The sequence below is a fragment of the Limanda limanda genome, chromosome 5 (genome assembly GCF_963576545.1).
Source record: "Limanda limanda chromosome 5, fLimLim1.1, whole genome shotgun sequence".
NCBI lineage: Eukaryota > Metazoa > Chordata > Actinopteri > Pleuronectiformes > Pleuronectidae > Limanda > Limanda limanda.
In genome coordinates, this window is record NC_083640.1 from 14,580,840 (window position 1) to 14,597,594 (window position 16,755).

The following is a 16,755-nucleotide window of genomic DNA, read 5'->3' on the forward strand; positions in this document are numbered from 1 at the left end:
ACACACACACAATTGTGTGAAATTATAGTTTATGAAAAATTATTTCCGTATGTCACTTTTTTTGCTATAATTCTCAATATTGGACATGAACCTATTTTAACTTCTTCTTGTGAGTCATGTTCTTGACAGGCGCCACCTGTCGCTTCACCTGAGGCACATGTTCATCTCACAGAGCCCTGCCCACCGGTTGCTCATTCTGCCGTGGGTTGTACAGAGATAGACTGCAGCTTTATTTATGAATCATCAATAAGCTTCATATCATAACTGTTGCATAACCTTGATGTTCATAAGCATGATGCTTCATGCATACACAGGGGAAACATTATCTGAAATAGATCCATCTTATGTTCACATTGAGGAATGTGAAACAGTAAAAAAAATTAAGATACTGTTGGTTTACTGTTGTTTGGAAACAATTCTGAGGATTTAATTATCTGATGAAACCATAAAGTTACATTGTGAGGATACAATAATAAAAAGGTCCATGTATGTTTAGTTAATTATCTAATATGATCAACCATAGAATGTATAATCTCTGCCATGTTTGTCCAACACCTAGAGCCTCCCATGTCAAACATAAGCAGTGGGCTATCTGCTGATGTCAGACTGCTCTAGTGTGTGGTGTGTTGCGGAGCAACCGCCTGCTCTCTATCAGACCCAGTCAATCATCCTCAGCCCTCATGTGGTTGGAAAGTGGACACTTATCCAGGCAGAAGGCCTCTAATGGAACATTAACGCGTCCACTTTATTCCCCTGCTGGGCACCGAGCAGCCAATATCTCCAGATGCTGTTGCATTACATCACTGCGTCAGACTGAGCCTCGCTGATGCTGCTGAGACATGGCAAACAACTCACAACAAGAGGACAGGAGCCCTGCTCTGGAAATAAGAATGATCAGTGTGTGGGGTGATGGAGATCATAAAGACAGAGCCAGGCTGTAATTCTACATAAAAAGCTTTATTCTCAAAATGAATAAAGTTGCAAAAAATGTAATATTTTAAACTCATTGAAGAAAAACCACACCTCCTGAGGTTATGAGGTATAACTGTTTTCCTTCACAGTCCTCATTCACATGGCACATTACACCTATTGGTTCCCTTTATCTGTGTAGGTGATATGATGATGGAAACAAGTAGTTTCAGCCCATGAGCTCCTACATAACTCAGTTAGCCTCCCAAGTACCAGTGGACTGCAGCATCAGCAACTGCAGCACCCATTCAAGACTGCAGCTGCACATGTAGCTGTCATGAGGTACAGTAATTGTATCCAGGGTCATACCGTCCAAAAGTCTTTGCTCATCGAGTGCACAAAAACAGCTCCTCCCCTCCATCACAGTGGCTGCTCTCCAGCCAGAGCAGCTGCTAGAGCAGAGGGAAAGTGGACACCGTTCTGACCGAGCAGACTCAAAACTTGCTGTAAACTCGTACGCAGGGAAGAAGGATCACACAGGCGTCGTGCACCATCACATGTTTCCATAAGTCGGAGGAGGAAGGCCGCCCGGGTGAACAGGCCACACAGGGTGCTGTGAAACCAGTGGTCCATGAGGAGAGACAGCCAGGCCGGGGTCAATGTCTCCGCTGCACAGAGAATAAACAATCACATTGTAAATGGTAAATGGATTTGTATTTATATAGCGCTTTTCTAGTCTGATGAAGACCACTCAAAGCGCTTTACAGTACAGTTTCACATTCACCCATTCACACACACATTCATACATCTACTTGTTATTCTATGGGGGGCTATTGAGGGTTCAGCATCTTGCCCAAGGACACTTCGGCATGCAGATGGTTCAGACTGGGGATCGAACCGCCGACCTTGAGGTTGGAGGACGACCACTCTACCCCTCAGCCACAGCCGCCCCTCACAAGGAATATTCAACATTTACTTATACACACTTCATTTATATGTTTTGAACCTCTGTCAGATCTCTCTTTCCTGCTCTTTGTGTGCGAGTGTGTCTGTGAAAGGGTGTGTTAGTGCTTAAACAGGTGGGGCCCTGTGATTGGTGGGTTTGCAGAGATTGCTGTCTCTGGATTGGACCATTGCCCAACAGAGGACTTTTAAAGTGCAGCTGAAACGAACCTCTCTGTCCTCCTCCCCACATCACAGCAAAGGACCCAGCCTTCTTTAGAATTACATTTTAACTGTGAATAGAGATAAATTACCTTTGAAATGATTTACGCTTGTTAATTGTTTAAGAGCTTAGGTTAGAAAGGTGTCGTTTGTTAATTTACCTTGATAGGAAAAGTTTGGAGAAAATGAATGGCTTCTTGATTTGACCATTGATCAACTCTGCAATAAATAAAAACTGCTGCTTTGCATTTTCAACAAACTTTGACCCTGCTGCCTTTTTTGGGATTCGGAGGACTAGGGAGCCTAATAAATGTTATGTCCAGTTTTCCCCTGGACCAGGAACATACAGTAACACATGTTCTCACAGTCACACTGACATGCTGATGTAGTACCTGGCTGGAGCTCTTTACACACTGCAAGGCCGTCAGACACATGTTCAACACTCTGCTCTGCCCAGGCACGCAGGCTCTGTGCCAAAGCGGAGGATTCAGAGTGTTTAACAGCCATCTGCAGCAGGTGAGGCAGCACATGTGCTGACATCACAGACGGTTCAGCAAACACGTTGGCCTGATCCTGCTCATACAAACTGAAACACCTGAATAAGAGAGGGAGAACAGTTAAAAAGCACCCGGTCAATATCGCTGTTTGTTAGTGAATTGATGGAGCAAGGCCGCGACGTACCCCTTCTCTGAGGCCTCTGTCAGCACACGCCTGAGGTCAGACTGAGGCAGGTGACTGAGCAGCACCTCCAGCGTGCCGGGAGCATCGGAGCAATCCTCCAGCAGCAGCTCCAGCAGAAACTGGACTGCCTGGTTCACCTGCATAACGTAGATGCTCCGCTGGCTCTCTCCTCTTCTCAACTGGTGCAGCATGGAGGTAAAACAAGCTGCTTTTAATCTCACCTGCTGGTCTTGGTCCTGCAGCAAGTAAAGGCCTGTGTTGATCAACCTAAACCACAAAGAGACAACACTTTGAATTTCTGTTCCATCAGAGTGTAGCACTAATAATTATAATAATACATTTTGTTTATATAGCAGTTTAAACAATGCTCAAAGACACTTAACATTTTTTAAAAGACTTAAAATATAAAATACACAATGTAATCTCATATTAAACTAGAATGGCACCCGTTATGTTACTACATTTTAATTCACTAGATCCACATTTTTATTTGGATATGCACCAAAGAACCAATGAAAATGTAGAAAATCGTCCTATCGCACAATGTCAACCACCTCGATGGAGATAAATATAAAATACAAACCATAATCAAACACTATTTGACCTTATTTATACCTAATCATGATAGTATTGTGTTTTTTCAGGCTGTGGCTCATCAGTGAAACTCCAGCAACACACAGAGCTTCAGCACACGCCATCCTGAGCACCTCAGGGGCGTCTGGGCATCGGTGGCATTCCAAGATGCCACACCAGCGCTGGAGCATGGATATCTGTTGACTAAGGTGGACAAGAGCAGGGAAAAGAAAGTTAGAGCTTCAAGCAGGAGTGTTCCAGTTGTGACAGCGCAATGAAGTAATAAAAAACGTGTGGTAACCTGGAGCCTGAGTGCTGGGGGAGCAGCAGACTAGCTGCACACAGAGCCTGGGACAGAAACTCTGGACCACCTCGCTGCTCCTCCAGGTCCCCGAGCAACAAATCCACACACACGGATAGAACTGGCTCCTGCAGAGAGGCCGACTGAGGAAGATGTTGAGGTAAAGAAGACTCTGCTCCAGCAGCCATCACTGCCACCAGGGCGGTGAGGTAGGTCCTGCGGTACTCCACGCTGTGACTCAGCAACGCCTCCCTCAGGTTTGACTGGTGATACAGAGCACTGACAAATGATCCGCGTGCTTTTACATACCAAAACATACAATGATCTTTTTCATTAGTTTAGTTCTTTCAATCCAAATACCATGTTTGAAATGTATAACTGCCTAAGTATATTATATTTTATATCATATGTTTGTATCAAAACAGAACCTTTTTTTCTTGTTAAAACAGTATAATCTCTCTTATCATGCACTTCTTACAGATTACTGTGTACAATGTGGGTATTTTATCTCCAAAAGTAATAACAACTAAAATAAATTGAACTATATGTAAAGAAATGTGCTCTAGTCAAACTAAATGACGTAATAGAGGTAAACAAGTGATGTTAAATAAATAACCAGGCCACATAATCAGCAGTCCCTATCTTCTAAGGTTTACACTCTTATTTATGTAATAGGGACACAGATCTTCAGTCAGATTTCAGCTTCCCACTGCATCAGATTTGAGTGTTTCTCTGCTTCCTCACATTGTGCTCTCTAGGGACTTTGTTATTATGAAAGCTGTTAAACAGGTTTTCTTTACACCGAAGTCTCTGGAACCTTTCATGTCTCACCTGCAACACCCTCTGCATCACCTCTTTCAAACTGGTCTGCTGCGAACCCTGCCCTTCTGCCACCCACGTAACCAGAGAGAGCTTCAGATCCGGGCTCGCTGCAGGGAAGCTGTCCCAGATTTGGCACGCCCACTTCAGATCCGCACATAGAAAGTGGATGGCTCGCTGATGGAAGGACGACAGACCAACCTGTGGAGATGATGTCGATAAACCATTATCTCGACTGTATTCCTGAGCTCCTGTGGTGTATCAGTTACAAATTTGATAGAAGCACCGTGGGTTCAAATCCCTTTGCTGACAGTTTGGGGAGCTTTACAGACCAGACACAACAGCTACAGCAGCCACATCCATAGCACCTGAGGTGCAGTCACGTGCACAGCCACAGCTTTAACCACAACAGCTGTAGCTATGCCAACAAACAGTGGGTTTAGACAGTAGCTCAGCCTTCACAAAGAACAATGGGCTGTAGATACATTATGTAAAGCATCACATAATCTCTCCTTTCTGTAGCATCAGCTGACTGATCTTCTATCTGATTATGTTTAGACTGCAGCTGCAAATGTTCCTATAGATCAGGACGAGAACAAAATATTGTGATGGAATTCAAAGTTTATTGCAAATCCCAGTCAGTGGTTAGAGCAGATCTGAACTATTTAAAGTGACAACTGTTTAAAATTTGAAGAAAAAGGCAGAGATATCATGATCAAGAGGCCAAAAACATGTTTTCTGAGTCCACCGTGACCGTAAACCACCCATATCTAATCTTGTGTATATCTATACAATCAATGAAGGCTTAAACTCACCCCCAAAGTCTTTTAAACATATTTTAATCACAGGTCTGTTATCATATGACTCTGTAAACAAACCTGAAGGCCATTTTGGGGTGTTTGGAGGTCGTTTATGAGAATGTGACTGATCTTTGACAGGAAGGTCTCACAGCAGAATCTTCTGAGCGAGTCTGCCACTCCGAGGTAGACCGCTCTCACTAGGGGGCAGCGTTGAGCTTCAGTCACCAGCCACAGCGACTCATCCACTTTACGCAGCACCTCGGACAGAGCGGGAGGAGGAGCACTGAGAACAGAAACACAGCAGGACATCAAAGCCTGAGCGTGGGTTATGAATGAATGAATGAAAAGGATTTTAAAAGTCTCAGAGGAGATGAATGAATGAATGAGCAGCTCCTTTAAGTCTCACCTGTCTGCAGAGATCAGAGCTCTCTCGAGAACGGCTTTGATCTGCAGCAGCTGTCCGTGGAGCCGGTTGTGACAGCAGCGCTCCTGAGGCCCGGGCAGTTGAGCCGCAAGTGTGACGAGGACGTTCATGTACTCCGAGGGGGGAGTCATGGCAACCAAAGCCTTAGAAGCCATGACTCTCACACTGTAAATTGGGCTGGCAGCCAGCTGGAGCAGAGGAGGCAGGAAGTCTGACAAAGTTCTGAAAAGACAGAGAAGCAGAGGTTTCTTCAGTCACAACATGAAGACAAAACACATGTTAATGTTAATTCTAATGAACTAAAGCTGGTTTCTTTGCTCAGTTCCTCCTTCACTGATAAAGTTATTGAGAACACTGTTCTCCCATATAATGGAAAAAAACACACAGGAGGGAAAACATGACTTTAAAGTACAGTAGTTGACCTGATCACACTTTAGTGATAAATAAACAGTAATCACCCTGTTGGATCTTGGACTCCAGGCTGGAGTTGAGCTAGCAGCGTGAGCACAGGGTAGAGCGAGGGTTGGAGGTGTAGCTTGGCTTCATTGAGCTGAGTCTGCAGGTCTTGTGCTGCCCCCCTCAGCTCGTCGAGGAGGAAGGGCTGGAGAGCAGGGTAGTGGAGGAAGAAGGCGGAGGGGGACATGCAGTGCTGGGTAGGGCCGCTTTCCTCACTGCTTGGCCTCTGGCCGAGCATTCGCGAGCACAGAGAACCTGGAAACAGGATTTTAATCACTGAAGTGTTAGGGGTGTTAATTGGCACCGAACAATGCAGATCAATACATTTAAAAAAAGAAAGAAACTATTTAAAAAATCAGCAAATTGCTTAAAGCAAAGCTATGTAACTGTTACTGAGCAACAGCGCCCCTTGCAGCCACACATGGCTATTGTGAGGTTAAAAAGTTGCATAGGGTTTTTAAAATGAGTAAAAATAAACTGAACGTGTGAATTAATTCATTATTTGGTTTCATATCAGTGAGATAAAACATGGAATTATAATCAGTTAATTTAGATGTGTAAATAGATGCTATTTTAGTGACTTAAGAACTAAACAAATCATCTTGAATATACTAGACAGATTGATCAATAAGCCCTAATCCTACTGCAACCCTTCATATTGCAAATGCAGACTCAAAGTAAAGCTCTTTAATATTTGTCCCTTACTGTAAAGTTGCAGTGCAGCATTCCTCATGGCCCAGCACGCAGAGCTGAGCAGCGTGAGTGACACGATGGCTACAGGTGGAGCAAACTGAAGCACAGCTACTCCCAGACCTGAGCCATGCACCAGCGCCTGCAGCGTGTGAACCGCACACACCTGTGAGAGAAAGAGGAAGATAATGTGACCGTGTCTGGTTATGAAGACCAATTCCCTCAATCTTACTATTCACTATGACTCCAAACCTGTGGTAGGTCCAGAGTTTGGTCCCAGTTTTGCGGCAGAGGCATTTTGGCCGTCTCCAGTAAGGTCTGCATGCTGTGGGCTAACAGTGGCCTTGCTTTACTGGCCTCCTCTGCAGATACAACACACAGGATGAGCATAGGCAACCCTGCAGCCCGCCGAGTCACCGACGTAGAGCGAGGACACTGCACGACCTGCAATCCCTGTCAAGAGAGAATCCAGAAAAAATCCAGCATCTCCATTTATCAATGAAACGAGTCATACGAGTGTTTATCTGAACTCACTTGTCTCAACATGTGGGCTGGAATATCTCTGAGCTCTGGGTCACTGCTGCTCAAAAGAGAGGCACAGAACTTGGTGAAGCCAACACAGCATCCCTCTACTGCCCCCTGGTGATAAGAAATGTGTGTTTAAAAAAAAAAAAAAAGGAACATAACAATTGAGGGTATTCAAACTCAACACCTCTAAGTAAGTAGATTCTTAAAACTTACCCAGTGACGGCATTTAAGAAGAATATTCTTGTAAACTTTCGATGCTCTGATTAGATCTTCTTTCTCTAGAAGGTGTTTGCTGGGTTTGAACTCGGTGAGAAGTTTCTCCACCAGAAAACCTAAAAAGATTCCTATTTCCTGATGATAAGAAAATGTAATTAAATTATAATTAGACAAAAAGTCAAACACCATTTGACTTTATTTATACCTAATCATGAGAGTACTGTGACACGTATATATTTTGAGATCCGTTCATTTTACTAGCTTCAAACTTGACATTATTACGTATTGTTAAGGGTCCATGGAAGTGCACTGTTAAATGTGGTGCAAGTTGGACATGCAATACGTTCAATATTGATAAAAGTTGAATACACAGCCGACCAGTGCTCTGTAACAGTGGTGCTGGGACTCATCAACTTAAGTGATTATGTCGTTCATATCAACAGTGCTTTCACTTTCAACAGGTGAACAGCTCTCTGTGCAGCAGTGGTAGCAGCAGCAGTTTCAGGTTTCTGTGGACTGAGTCCTCCACTATGTCTTTACTTTATGTGGCTCAATCACTGCAGGTAACTGTTACAGTTTCATGCAGAAACCAGCATTACCACAAGTCAAGCGAACAGGCAGGTGTAGCTCGGGCACTGCACTAGTCTTCCAAAATGGTTAGATATCAACTTATGCATCTGGTTCTGCTTTACCTTGAGTGAGACCCAGCAGCAGGTGAGAACGAGGCTGTGCTCTACAGACAGAAGGACACACTCCTCTTCATCCACTTGGCCTCCTTCAGATGTTTGGGCTATTAGCGAGCTGATGGCGTTTCCCATTTCACAAAGAGAAGGTGGGGCATCTGAGACAAAAGGGAGTGGTTAGCGTCAAATATGATGTACTTCATCCAGAAATCACCGTTGTTTGTCCAGGTTGCTCCATTACCGGTTTCAGTGGTAAAAGCCTCCTGGTCTCCGTACAGAACGCCCAGCAACAGCAGGGTGATGTTCTCCAGCAGAACCAGCAGCTCAGTCGTCAGACTGCGGTTGAGTGTGTCATGGACACTGCTGCCTGCCTCAATCAAACACCTCTGTAGGGCACTAACAACACCTATGGAAAGTAATCCAGGAGAAATTGACATCAAGGAACATCCTATGTATAAACGTCAGTGTTGCATATCTTATGTCTCACCATGAATGGGCTTGGTTCTGGCAGCAAGAATCATATCAGCCTTAGCAGTCAGATAGTGCTCCTCCAGCTCCTTCACCAGGAACCTCATCATGCAGGAGGAGTCACTTCCACTGCTGACACCAACGTCGCCGTTCAGTCTGCCATCTTCAGGCTGGTGCTGTGATCTATGAGCAGAACAAATCATCACTGCTGATCCTCTGCATTGGAAGCAGACATCATAACGCATGTGTGTGGGGGGGAAGCAGGGCTTACTTCAGAAGGAGGAGCTTCATCGTCAGCGCTCCCATCTGAGCCTCGTGCACCCGAGGACTGCGCAGGAGCTGTTTGGTTCGAATGAGCAGCACTGTGGTGATATCGTCTGGAAAACTGGGCGGGAAAAATCTCAACAGTAACCCAGCTGAGAGCTCCCGGATCTGGAAGAGAACACAAACCAATCATCTATGTTCTTTGATTTTTGATTTTAGCAATCTAAACAAAATATGAAGCGAGTAAAGGCTCTTATATACTTCTACGTATCTGTTTCTCGGAGAGGGCTCGACGGGGGGCGAAGAGTCTTTTTGATTTTTACTAGTCCGACCACTGTACGTCGAAAAAAATTCACCGCCAAACCCATAGGTGGCGCAACGGAAGACGAGCTCAGAGAAGCCTACCCCCAAGAAGAAGTCCACGTGTGTCTGTTTATCTCTGTCTCCCACACACTGAACCATGGCAACTAACATAGGGTGTGGGAGGGGGGGGTTGGGTTGGCGTGGGGAGGTGTAGTGTATAGCATGCCGCACCATGACCATGTGAATGCATACAAATGTCACAAATGAAATGACAAAAATGACACAAATGACTATATGAACATCTATTTATTGAACTTTAACAAAATTGCAAAGTGCAAATGTAAAACAAATCTTTTTTGTGGCATTTAAATGTGTCAATAATGATAACAAATAAAACATTCTAAATAATAAATTCTTTATATGGCCACATATTAAAATAAGAAAATTAAGAAACTTTTCAGTCCTCCTCATATATTAAAGCAATAATGATAACAAATACAATATTCCAAATAATAAATTACTTATGTGGCCACATATTAAAATAAGAAAATTAAGACACTTTTCAGTCCTCCTCATGTGGTTGGCCATATTTCTCTGAAGACTGAATCTTACCCAGGAGTTGGCGATTGCCTATCAAATAGGTATGAAAGTCCTTGCAGGTCATGTTTTTGAAATTGTACTGGGTGCACAGCTTCCAAATCGCTGCCACCTTTATTTGCCACTGACACGTAAGTGCCTGCTCTGCATGTCATGCACTCAGCTTCCGAAGCATCACGGCCGAGGCGAAAACATGGGTATTTTTTTTTTAGTTTGTCCGTGAACTTACATTTACGTTTAGGCATGGCTGCAGATGTAATGTGCTGTTGTAAACAGCGCACGGAGTGGAAGCGGCAAGGTGCTCAATGTTGCCAGATTGGAAATGGCAAAGTAACGTTCCAAAGGCTCAAAATAGTCGTATTTGGAGGATAATTATCGTGGCTCTGGCAACCCTGAGATCGGTCGCACAATGACAGACTCTCTCTACAGTCAGCTCGCGCAAGAAGGTGAAACGTAAGTGTGGTACCATTTCCAGAACTTGGAAGGCCGAAATAACTAGTAGGCTATGTGAAAGACCCAGAAACACAAATATGCGACGAGGCAAAAAAAAAAAAAAAAAAAATTATTAATATTTTTTTTGCGACGAGGTAAAATACCGGACGTTTTTGGAATCCCTGCCGGACGCATTTTTTAGGTCTCGAAAAGAGGACATGTCCGGGAAAAAGAGGACGTCTGGTCACCATAACTAACAGAACTAAATAAAGTGACACCCAGCGGGTCAAAATGCTGATGTTATCGTTTCTTAGCGCAGCGGTTCCCCGGTCTTGTTTCCGAACTGTGTTGCTGATTCCACAGCTTGAATCTGCTTGAGGCTACATGTAGCTAGAAGCTACACGGAGCTAGTTCCCCCCCAGCTTCCACACACAGTCAGCAGGGACTCCCGGCACTAACAACTACTATCCAGTGTTTGCTTCTAACCTGACGGTATTATAGAAACAGTGTCATGATAGAAGTGGAATTAAAGTCGTGACGGCGGGTTCTTGCACTGTTACCACCGCAGTTAGCATGGTGGCTAGCCCGCTAGCCTAGCCTGCTAGCGCCGTTTTGAAAGCTTGTTATAACCGTATGTGACCGTGCACACATGCTGTCAGTGCTCTAACGAGCCATCGTCAGCCGGACAACACCGCTGGCTTAACCCACACGTCACATTAATCGTAGAATCGTAGTTGTGTTTGATGCTACAGGGAAGTAAACAGGAAGTTTGAGGTCCGGAAATGACGTCGTAGGGAAATGATGTCGTTCGCGGACCAATCACAGCCAAGAGCTGTCCGTGGGCTTTCCGACATGAAGACGGATAGTTAGAAAAATCAGACGTGTACGAAAAGCTCTCCGAGGTGCTCGGAGAAGGTGTTCCACGACGGATAGGCCAGTCTTATCTATCCGTTTTTGAAAATACGTAAAAGCATAAATTGGCCTTTAAAGGTGCTCTACCTCATTGGTAGAATCTTCTAAACAGCTGATAAGCACCAGCTGCTTGGTCCGGCTGAAGAAATCCCACTGTCCTCTTTGTCTGGCATTTTCAATAAGAGACCCAATGTTTGCTGTAATGATTTTGTGAAGTAGTCAAATTAGAAATATGACAGAAGGTTGGCATGCAAACCACATGTTAGTGTTTAATATTGCCTCCAGTGACTGGTTTGCTAAACCTACCTGGAGGTTGTCCCTTCTTTTTGTCTGGATTCCAGGTGTCGGTGCAAGTTTCCAGCACCACAGACAGCAACTGCAGCACAGTCTTCTTCCTCTGATAACTGTGTCCTGGGGCCAGATAACTGTACGGAAGTTGACTCAGCCATTCCACAAACCCTGCAGGACACACAAGAAAGATTTTGATGAACAGAAATTAGACAAAAGATTGAACAGGAAAACTTGAACATCACAAACACAGCAACAAAGGCAAATAATCTAACCTTAGATGCCAAGCAGCCTAATCTGATATTAAAGTCCTGTTCCCATTGAATTATTGAATTAATCATCATAATTAAGTATTTTCCCACAAAATGGTGGGTAGTCTCTGTGGGTAAGTATTTTGATTAAATTATTCATCTTTAATTCAGCATTCAAAAGCTTGAGGGAACAACTGAGGAATCAGAAAATACAAACTTGAAACACTCAAGTTTACAGTAAATCAATATTTCATTCAGGATGAAACACATCAGCTATCGATAATCTCACCTATTCCCTGCTCCAGTATATCCTCAGAGTGGGTGGCATCTTCTTTTTTCTTGCTCTTTTGTCCTCTGATACGTGCTAGGCAGCTGTCTCTGATACGAACCACAAACCTCTTGACTCCAGCCTGAATATGCTGTCGAAACGGCGAAGAATCCAAGTTCAGGTTCTGAGGAATAAACATCCTCATAAGCGACAACTCCTCTGTGGTTGGAGTCTCTTTGGTCTTTGGGCTGCAGCACAGGAGGTTCAGAGCAGCGAGACGGACTTTGTCTTCTGCAGATCCTAGAGCTAGCCGGAGGGTTTCCAGGGTGGAGCTGCCCTGCAGAGACCAGGGAGAACCTCCAGTCGAGGCTCGGTAGGAGCTCATGACGCAGGCCCAGGCGTGGAGGTGGCCGGGGGCAAACGGGTCCAGATCAGCCAGCAGATGATCCACAGCAGAGGGGAAGACTTGAAAGGTGGAGGGGAGTAAGTGCGACGAGCTGTGGTACTGTAGAAGAGGCACATCAGAAGTCAGCGCCTCGTGAAGGATGGGCCGCCAACGCCTCGCCCACTGCTCTGCCAGATAAAGCTCGGAGCGTGATTCAGAGCCAGCACATAGCTCCCGTCTCTGCTGCTGGATCAGACACTTGTAAAGCTCCGCTCCACATGGTGAGAGGTGATTGGCTGATAGGCACTTCAGGAGATGATTGGGTATTGCAGCATATTGATCCAGCACCTGATTAATTAAAGAAACAGGCAAAGTCATGATGATCCTCTTCCAACATTATAACATCATCAACACTGGAATAGACCTCGACCCTCACCGTGTCAGTACCCAGATGTGGCAGCAGGGCACAAAGGCGATGATATTTGGCTTTTGTTTCCCAAGGCAGTTCAATTATTCGCTGAAGTAAAGTAGAATAAAGAATCTTCTTTGTGTCACAGAAGTGTTCACAGTCTTCCTCGTAGACGTCCAGCAGCAGACAGAAGGCATCGCGGACAAATTCAGACACGCCTTCCACCTGCCGACGAAAAGTGACATATCTTATATGTCTTTGAATTAATTAAGCTGCTATTATGAGGTCCACTATGTGGCATTACCAATATCTGAGTCCTTGGATGATCCTTTCAGAGTATGGCTGTTAATGTGGGTGGTACTGAATATGATAGAAAAGAGCAAAACTACACACAAGGAATGAATATTCTTCTTCTTTTGAGAGTAAAATTTTAACTATTTGATCTAACATTGCATTGTGATTATTTAGTCATGGTATGTGTTCAGATCCTGGTGACGGAGGACACTTCTCCACTTCCTCCTACTATCCGACGGAGCCGCGGTAACAAAGTCTTGTGGGATAAAAGCGTTCCACCAATGGTGAGTCTCAGCGGTCAATCATGATGTTTCACTCTTTTTTTTATGATCAAATAACTAAATTTGAACACTTGGATAAATAGGAACTACCTCAAATGACAGCCTGTCATGTCGTCCATCTTTATATACAGTCTATGGTTCCGATTAGAACTATGTCAAGCAACGAGTTTCAACATACTGTGTAGAATACCCTGCAGTATTCGGTTGTCCACACAGTTTACAAAGTCAAATAATGTCCTTGTACATACCTATACTCTATACATTTTTTGAATTGCAATAATATAATGCTGTTAACTTGACTCACTGGGCTTTCTGCATTGGTCCAGAGGGTGTGAACGAGCTGTTGCTGCAGGCTGCTGTTGTCCGACAGAAGGGAGACACCCGTCATCCTCCAGATCTCAGCCAGACATTCTTTAACCCTCTTCAGCCACAGTGCCAACACTGCAACCACATGTCAGATATGCAGGATGACATCAGCAGTTAGGCACGTGAATATGAGACCTTGACATTACTCACCTTCGAAGGCAAAGTGGTGACAATCAAGCTTCTCCTCACACAAAGTGTAGACCAGAGGAAACAAACCATTCAGCAGTAAACACATCTGGGGAAAAAAAGTAAGTGATGGGCTTAAAGGAAGAACCAAAGTAAAAGGTGTTTTTGATGTGAGCTTCAGGTAGATTTACTTCTGTGGCATCCAGGCGTGAACTGAGCAAGATGTGAGGTCGACAGCAGGTCAGGAGGCCCCTGCTCACAGCCAGTCTCGCCACTGCCTCATTTCCTATCAGGGTGCACTGTATCTGGAGAGCGCCAACAGTCAGCAGCCAGGGCTCTGAGAGGCAACAGGAATAATAGCTGTCAGGAAACTATTCACACTCTTGAGTTTGTAGCTCATAGCTTTTTGGAGTATTTGATACACCGGAGAAAGAAATGGGATGAAAAAGATTAAATCTATTTCCATTTTGCCATATGGAGATCCTGACAAGCTCAAAGTATTAGTCCAGCAGTGTTGGTGGTCACCTACCTGAGGCAGAGACCTGCAGCAGACTCCAGGCAGCAGCTCCTCCAGCTCTGCTCTCTGGTGCTGTGTTGATCAGCATGGCCACAGCAGTGCCGGCCAAAAGACAGATGTCCCTGTTGCAGCACTGCAGGACACAACACTGGCTGATGAGATGTAAACAAAGGCAATAACTCAACTGATACATGTCCTTTGAGCTAGTCAGTTAATTAGAAACCTGTCCAAGTATAATGTCCACGAGCGCCTGCAGGATCGTCTGCACCGCTGAGCTGCTGTGTGTCTTCTCCCACACTAGAGGAGCCAGCTCACTGGACAGCAGCTGGAATATCTGCAGGGACAACTGCAGAGATCACAGTTCTCCGGTCAGTTACAGAGTTCAGACAGAAAGTCTTTAATGAACGTGAGGGAGGAAGGACACTGCTCTGCATGTACCTTCACAGCAGTGTAACACAGCGGCCCATCTCTCAGGGACTCTTGAAGCAAAATAAAAGGAAACAACTCGGACACTTTGTTCAGCAAGGACAGATACGACTCTCGCCAAACCTCACGACCAACACTGCTGTCCTCCAGAAACATGCAGGCTGAAAAACAGATTGATAAAAAACGTATACATGAAATGAGTCCCGTACTCTAATAATGCATCATGTTATGCCAGCACTTACCTCTCTGTAAATCCTCAATGGACAATATCTGAAACAAAGACGAGTTCAAAGTTATCTGCAGTGTCTTTTTGCAAATATGATATCATAAAAATTATAATATATGATTATGATTAAAGTGATCTACAGAGATGTTCAATGAAAGATGGACGAACTTCTAACTGGTGTTATTATAAAATTATTTACGCGATAAGCCTCACTTGTGCATTAATATTTATGTTTCAGTCTGTTTGTTTGTTAGCAAGATAACGCAGAACATACTCAACCAGTCTCCACAACTTTTGTGAAGGAGTAGGGTGTGACCCAAGGAAGAACCCATTCAATTTCGCTGTGGATTTTTCAATTTCTTTAACATTGTGACATATTTAGGAGAGTGTCCAATTTGGTGCAGATAAAATCCAAATAAAAATCCAAACGATTTTATAAGGGACTGCTGGGCCCTGGTCGAGGTATGTGCTTCACTTCAAACAGTCAAACCAAAAAACTTGAAGTACAATCAAGTACAAAAATGCTGAGTATGCCTTACCTCACCCGCCCCTTCTAAACAAGAAAGTTTAGTTTGTCCAGTCTGGGCTACTGTGCAAAACATGGCGGCCTCCGTAGAAAGAACCCTCTCCCGATGTAAATATAAAGTATTTCAAAATAAAAAGCTAATTCTAGGGTAAAGAAAATGACAATTCGTACAATTTAGATGAAACACACTAGTGAAAACATCACTAGGATCATTCTGTATTCAATTTCTGCAAATAAAACCCCTTACACCTAAATCTTACACACTTAACTTTTAAGGAATATTTTATACAATTAAAAGGTATCAACATGTATACGTCTCTGTACCTGGTCAGTTTGGACTATGGAGAGCAAACAGTGACGTGTTTCTCTAAACACCAGTTGGTGGTCCACCTTGGCCAGATGTTGCAGCATCTGTAAAGCAAACATGCGGGTTCAGTGACCTCCCGACCTCACAATGACACTTGCACAGTGAAGAAGCCCGGAGTGGGACTGACCTGGTCCAGTTTGCGACAGGCTGAGGAGATTTTGGCCGTCTGCAGCTGCATGGAGAGGAGCAGTTTGACCAGGAGCAGGAGGTGCCTCTCCTCTAAAGCCCCGAGCTGAGCCTCCTGGGCTCCGAGCAGCTGAGCAGCCTCCTCCAAGCAGCGCTCCTTGCATCTCTTCACACCGCTCCTGTTCATGGAGGCACCGTTATCCATCACCACACACACACACTGAGCAGAGAGAGAGAGTCACTGGAAGTTGTCACACACCCTGAAGTCTATTCACTAACCTGGAGGATTGAGACAGTTTGTCCGTGAAGAGCCTGAGTGTGTAACGGACATGTTCGGGAGTTCGATCCCCGCCGATCACACACTCCTGCAGACTTTGCATCAGATCCTCACACGACAACATTGTTGAATGAAACTTCAGATGCTGTCAGACACGTTCATGCTGCTGCTGGTCACGTGACCACAAGACTCTTACTCGGTGGTCACTGCGGAATCAGAGCGACACTTTGACACCTAGAGGCCGGAGTGCGCAGGTTAAACATGGATCAGAAAAACAGATCATATATAATATAACAAAATTTTCAAGACTTGATGAATCATAATAAAAAAAGAACTAGCATATCAAAAACTAAAAAATGAAAGAAAAAAATCAGCATTTGATTAGAAGCTTTCCATCCAACT

General features: G+C 44.4%; 1 protein-coding gene across 1 annotated transcript; it reads right to left on the minus strand.

Annotated features, from left to right (window-relative positions):
- Nucleotides 1-1,000: 1,000 nt before the first annotated feature.
- On the minus strand, nt 1,001-16,504 carry si:ch211-225b11.4 (tRNA (32-2'-O)-methyltransferase regulator THADA). The gene is made up of 31 exons (XM_061071614.1): nt 16,356-16,504; nt 16,078-16,255; nt 15,908-15,994; nt 15,074-15,101; nt 14,844-14,992; nt 14,629-14,751; nt 14,418-14,538; nt 14,080-14,225; nt 13,913-13,997; nt 13,701-13,837; nt 12,849-13,046; nt 12,049-12,760; nt 11,527-11,679; nt 11,308-11,417; nt 8,984-9,144; nt 8,732-8,895; nt 8,486-8,650; nt 8,254-8,402; nt 7,559-7,696; nt 7,352-7,456; nt 7,070-7,270; nt 6,833-6,983; nt 6,130-6,382; nt 5,654-5,893; nt 5,326-5,530; nt 4,460-4,648; nt 3,629-3,891; nt 3,370-3,531; nt 2,755-3,021; nt 2,466-2,668; nt 1,001-1,577 (listed from the first exon to the last, which is right to left on the minus strand). The coding sequence occupies exons 1-31, from the start codon at nt 16,475-16,477 to the stop codon at nt 1,330-1,332; spliced, it is 5,613 nt and encodes a 1,870-aa protein (XP_060927597.1). The 5' UTR covers nt 16,478-16,504; the 3' UTR covers nt 1,001-1,329.
- Nucleotides 16,505-16,755: the final 251 nt, after the last annotated feature.

Excerpts from the sequence above, each read along its gene's own strand:
- si:ch211-225b11.4 (XM_061071614.1), bottom strand. The coding sequence starts at position 16,477 with ATGTTGTCGTGTGAGGATCTGATGCAAAGTCTGCAGGAGTGTGTGATC. Across the intron at positions 4,649-5,325 it reads CACCCCAAAATGGCCTTCAG|GTTGGTCTGTCGTCCTTCCA; the intron begins GTTTGTTTACAG and ends TCATCTCCACAG. Across the intron at positions 2,669-2,754 it reads ACAGAGGCCTCAGAGAAGGG|GTGTTTCAGTTTGTATGAGC; the intron begins GTACGTCGCGGC and ends TCTCTTATTCAG.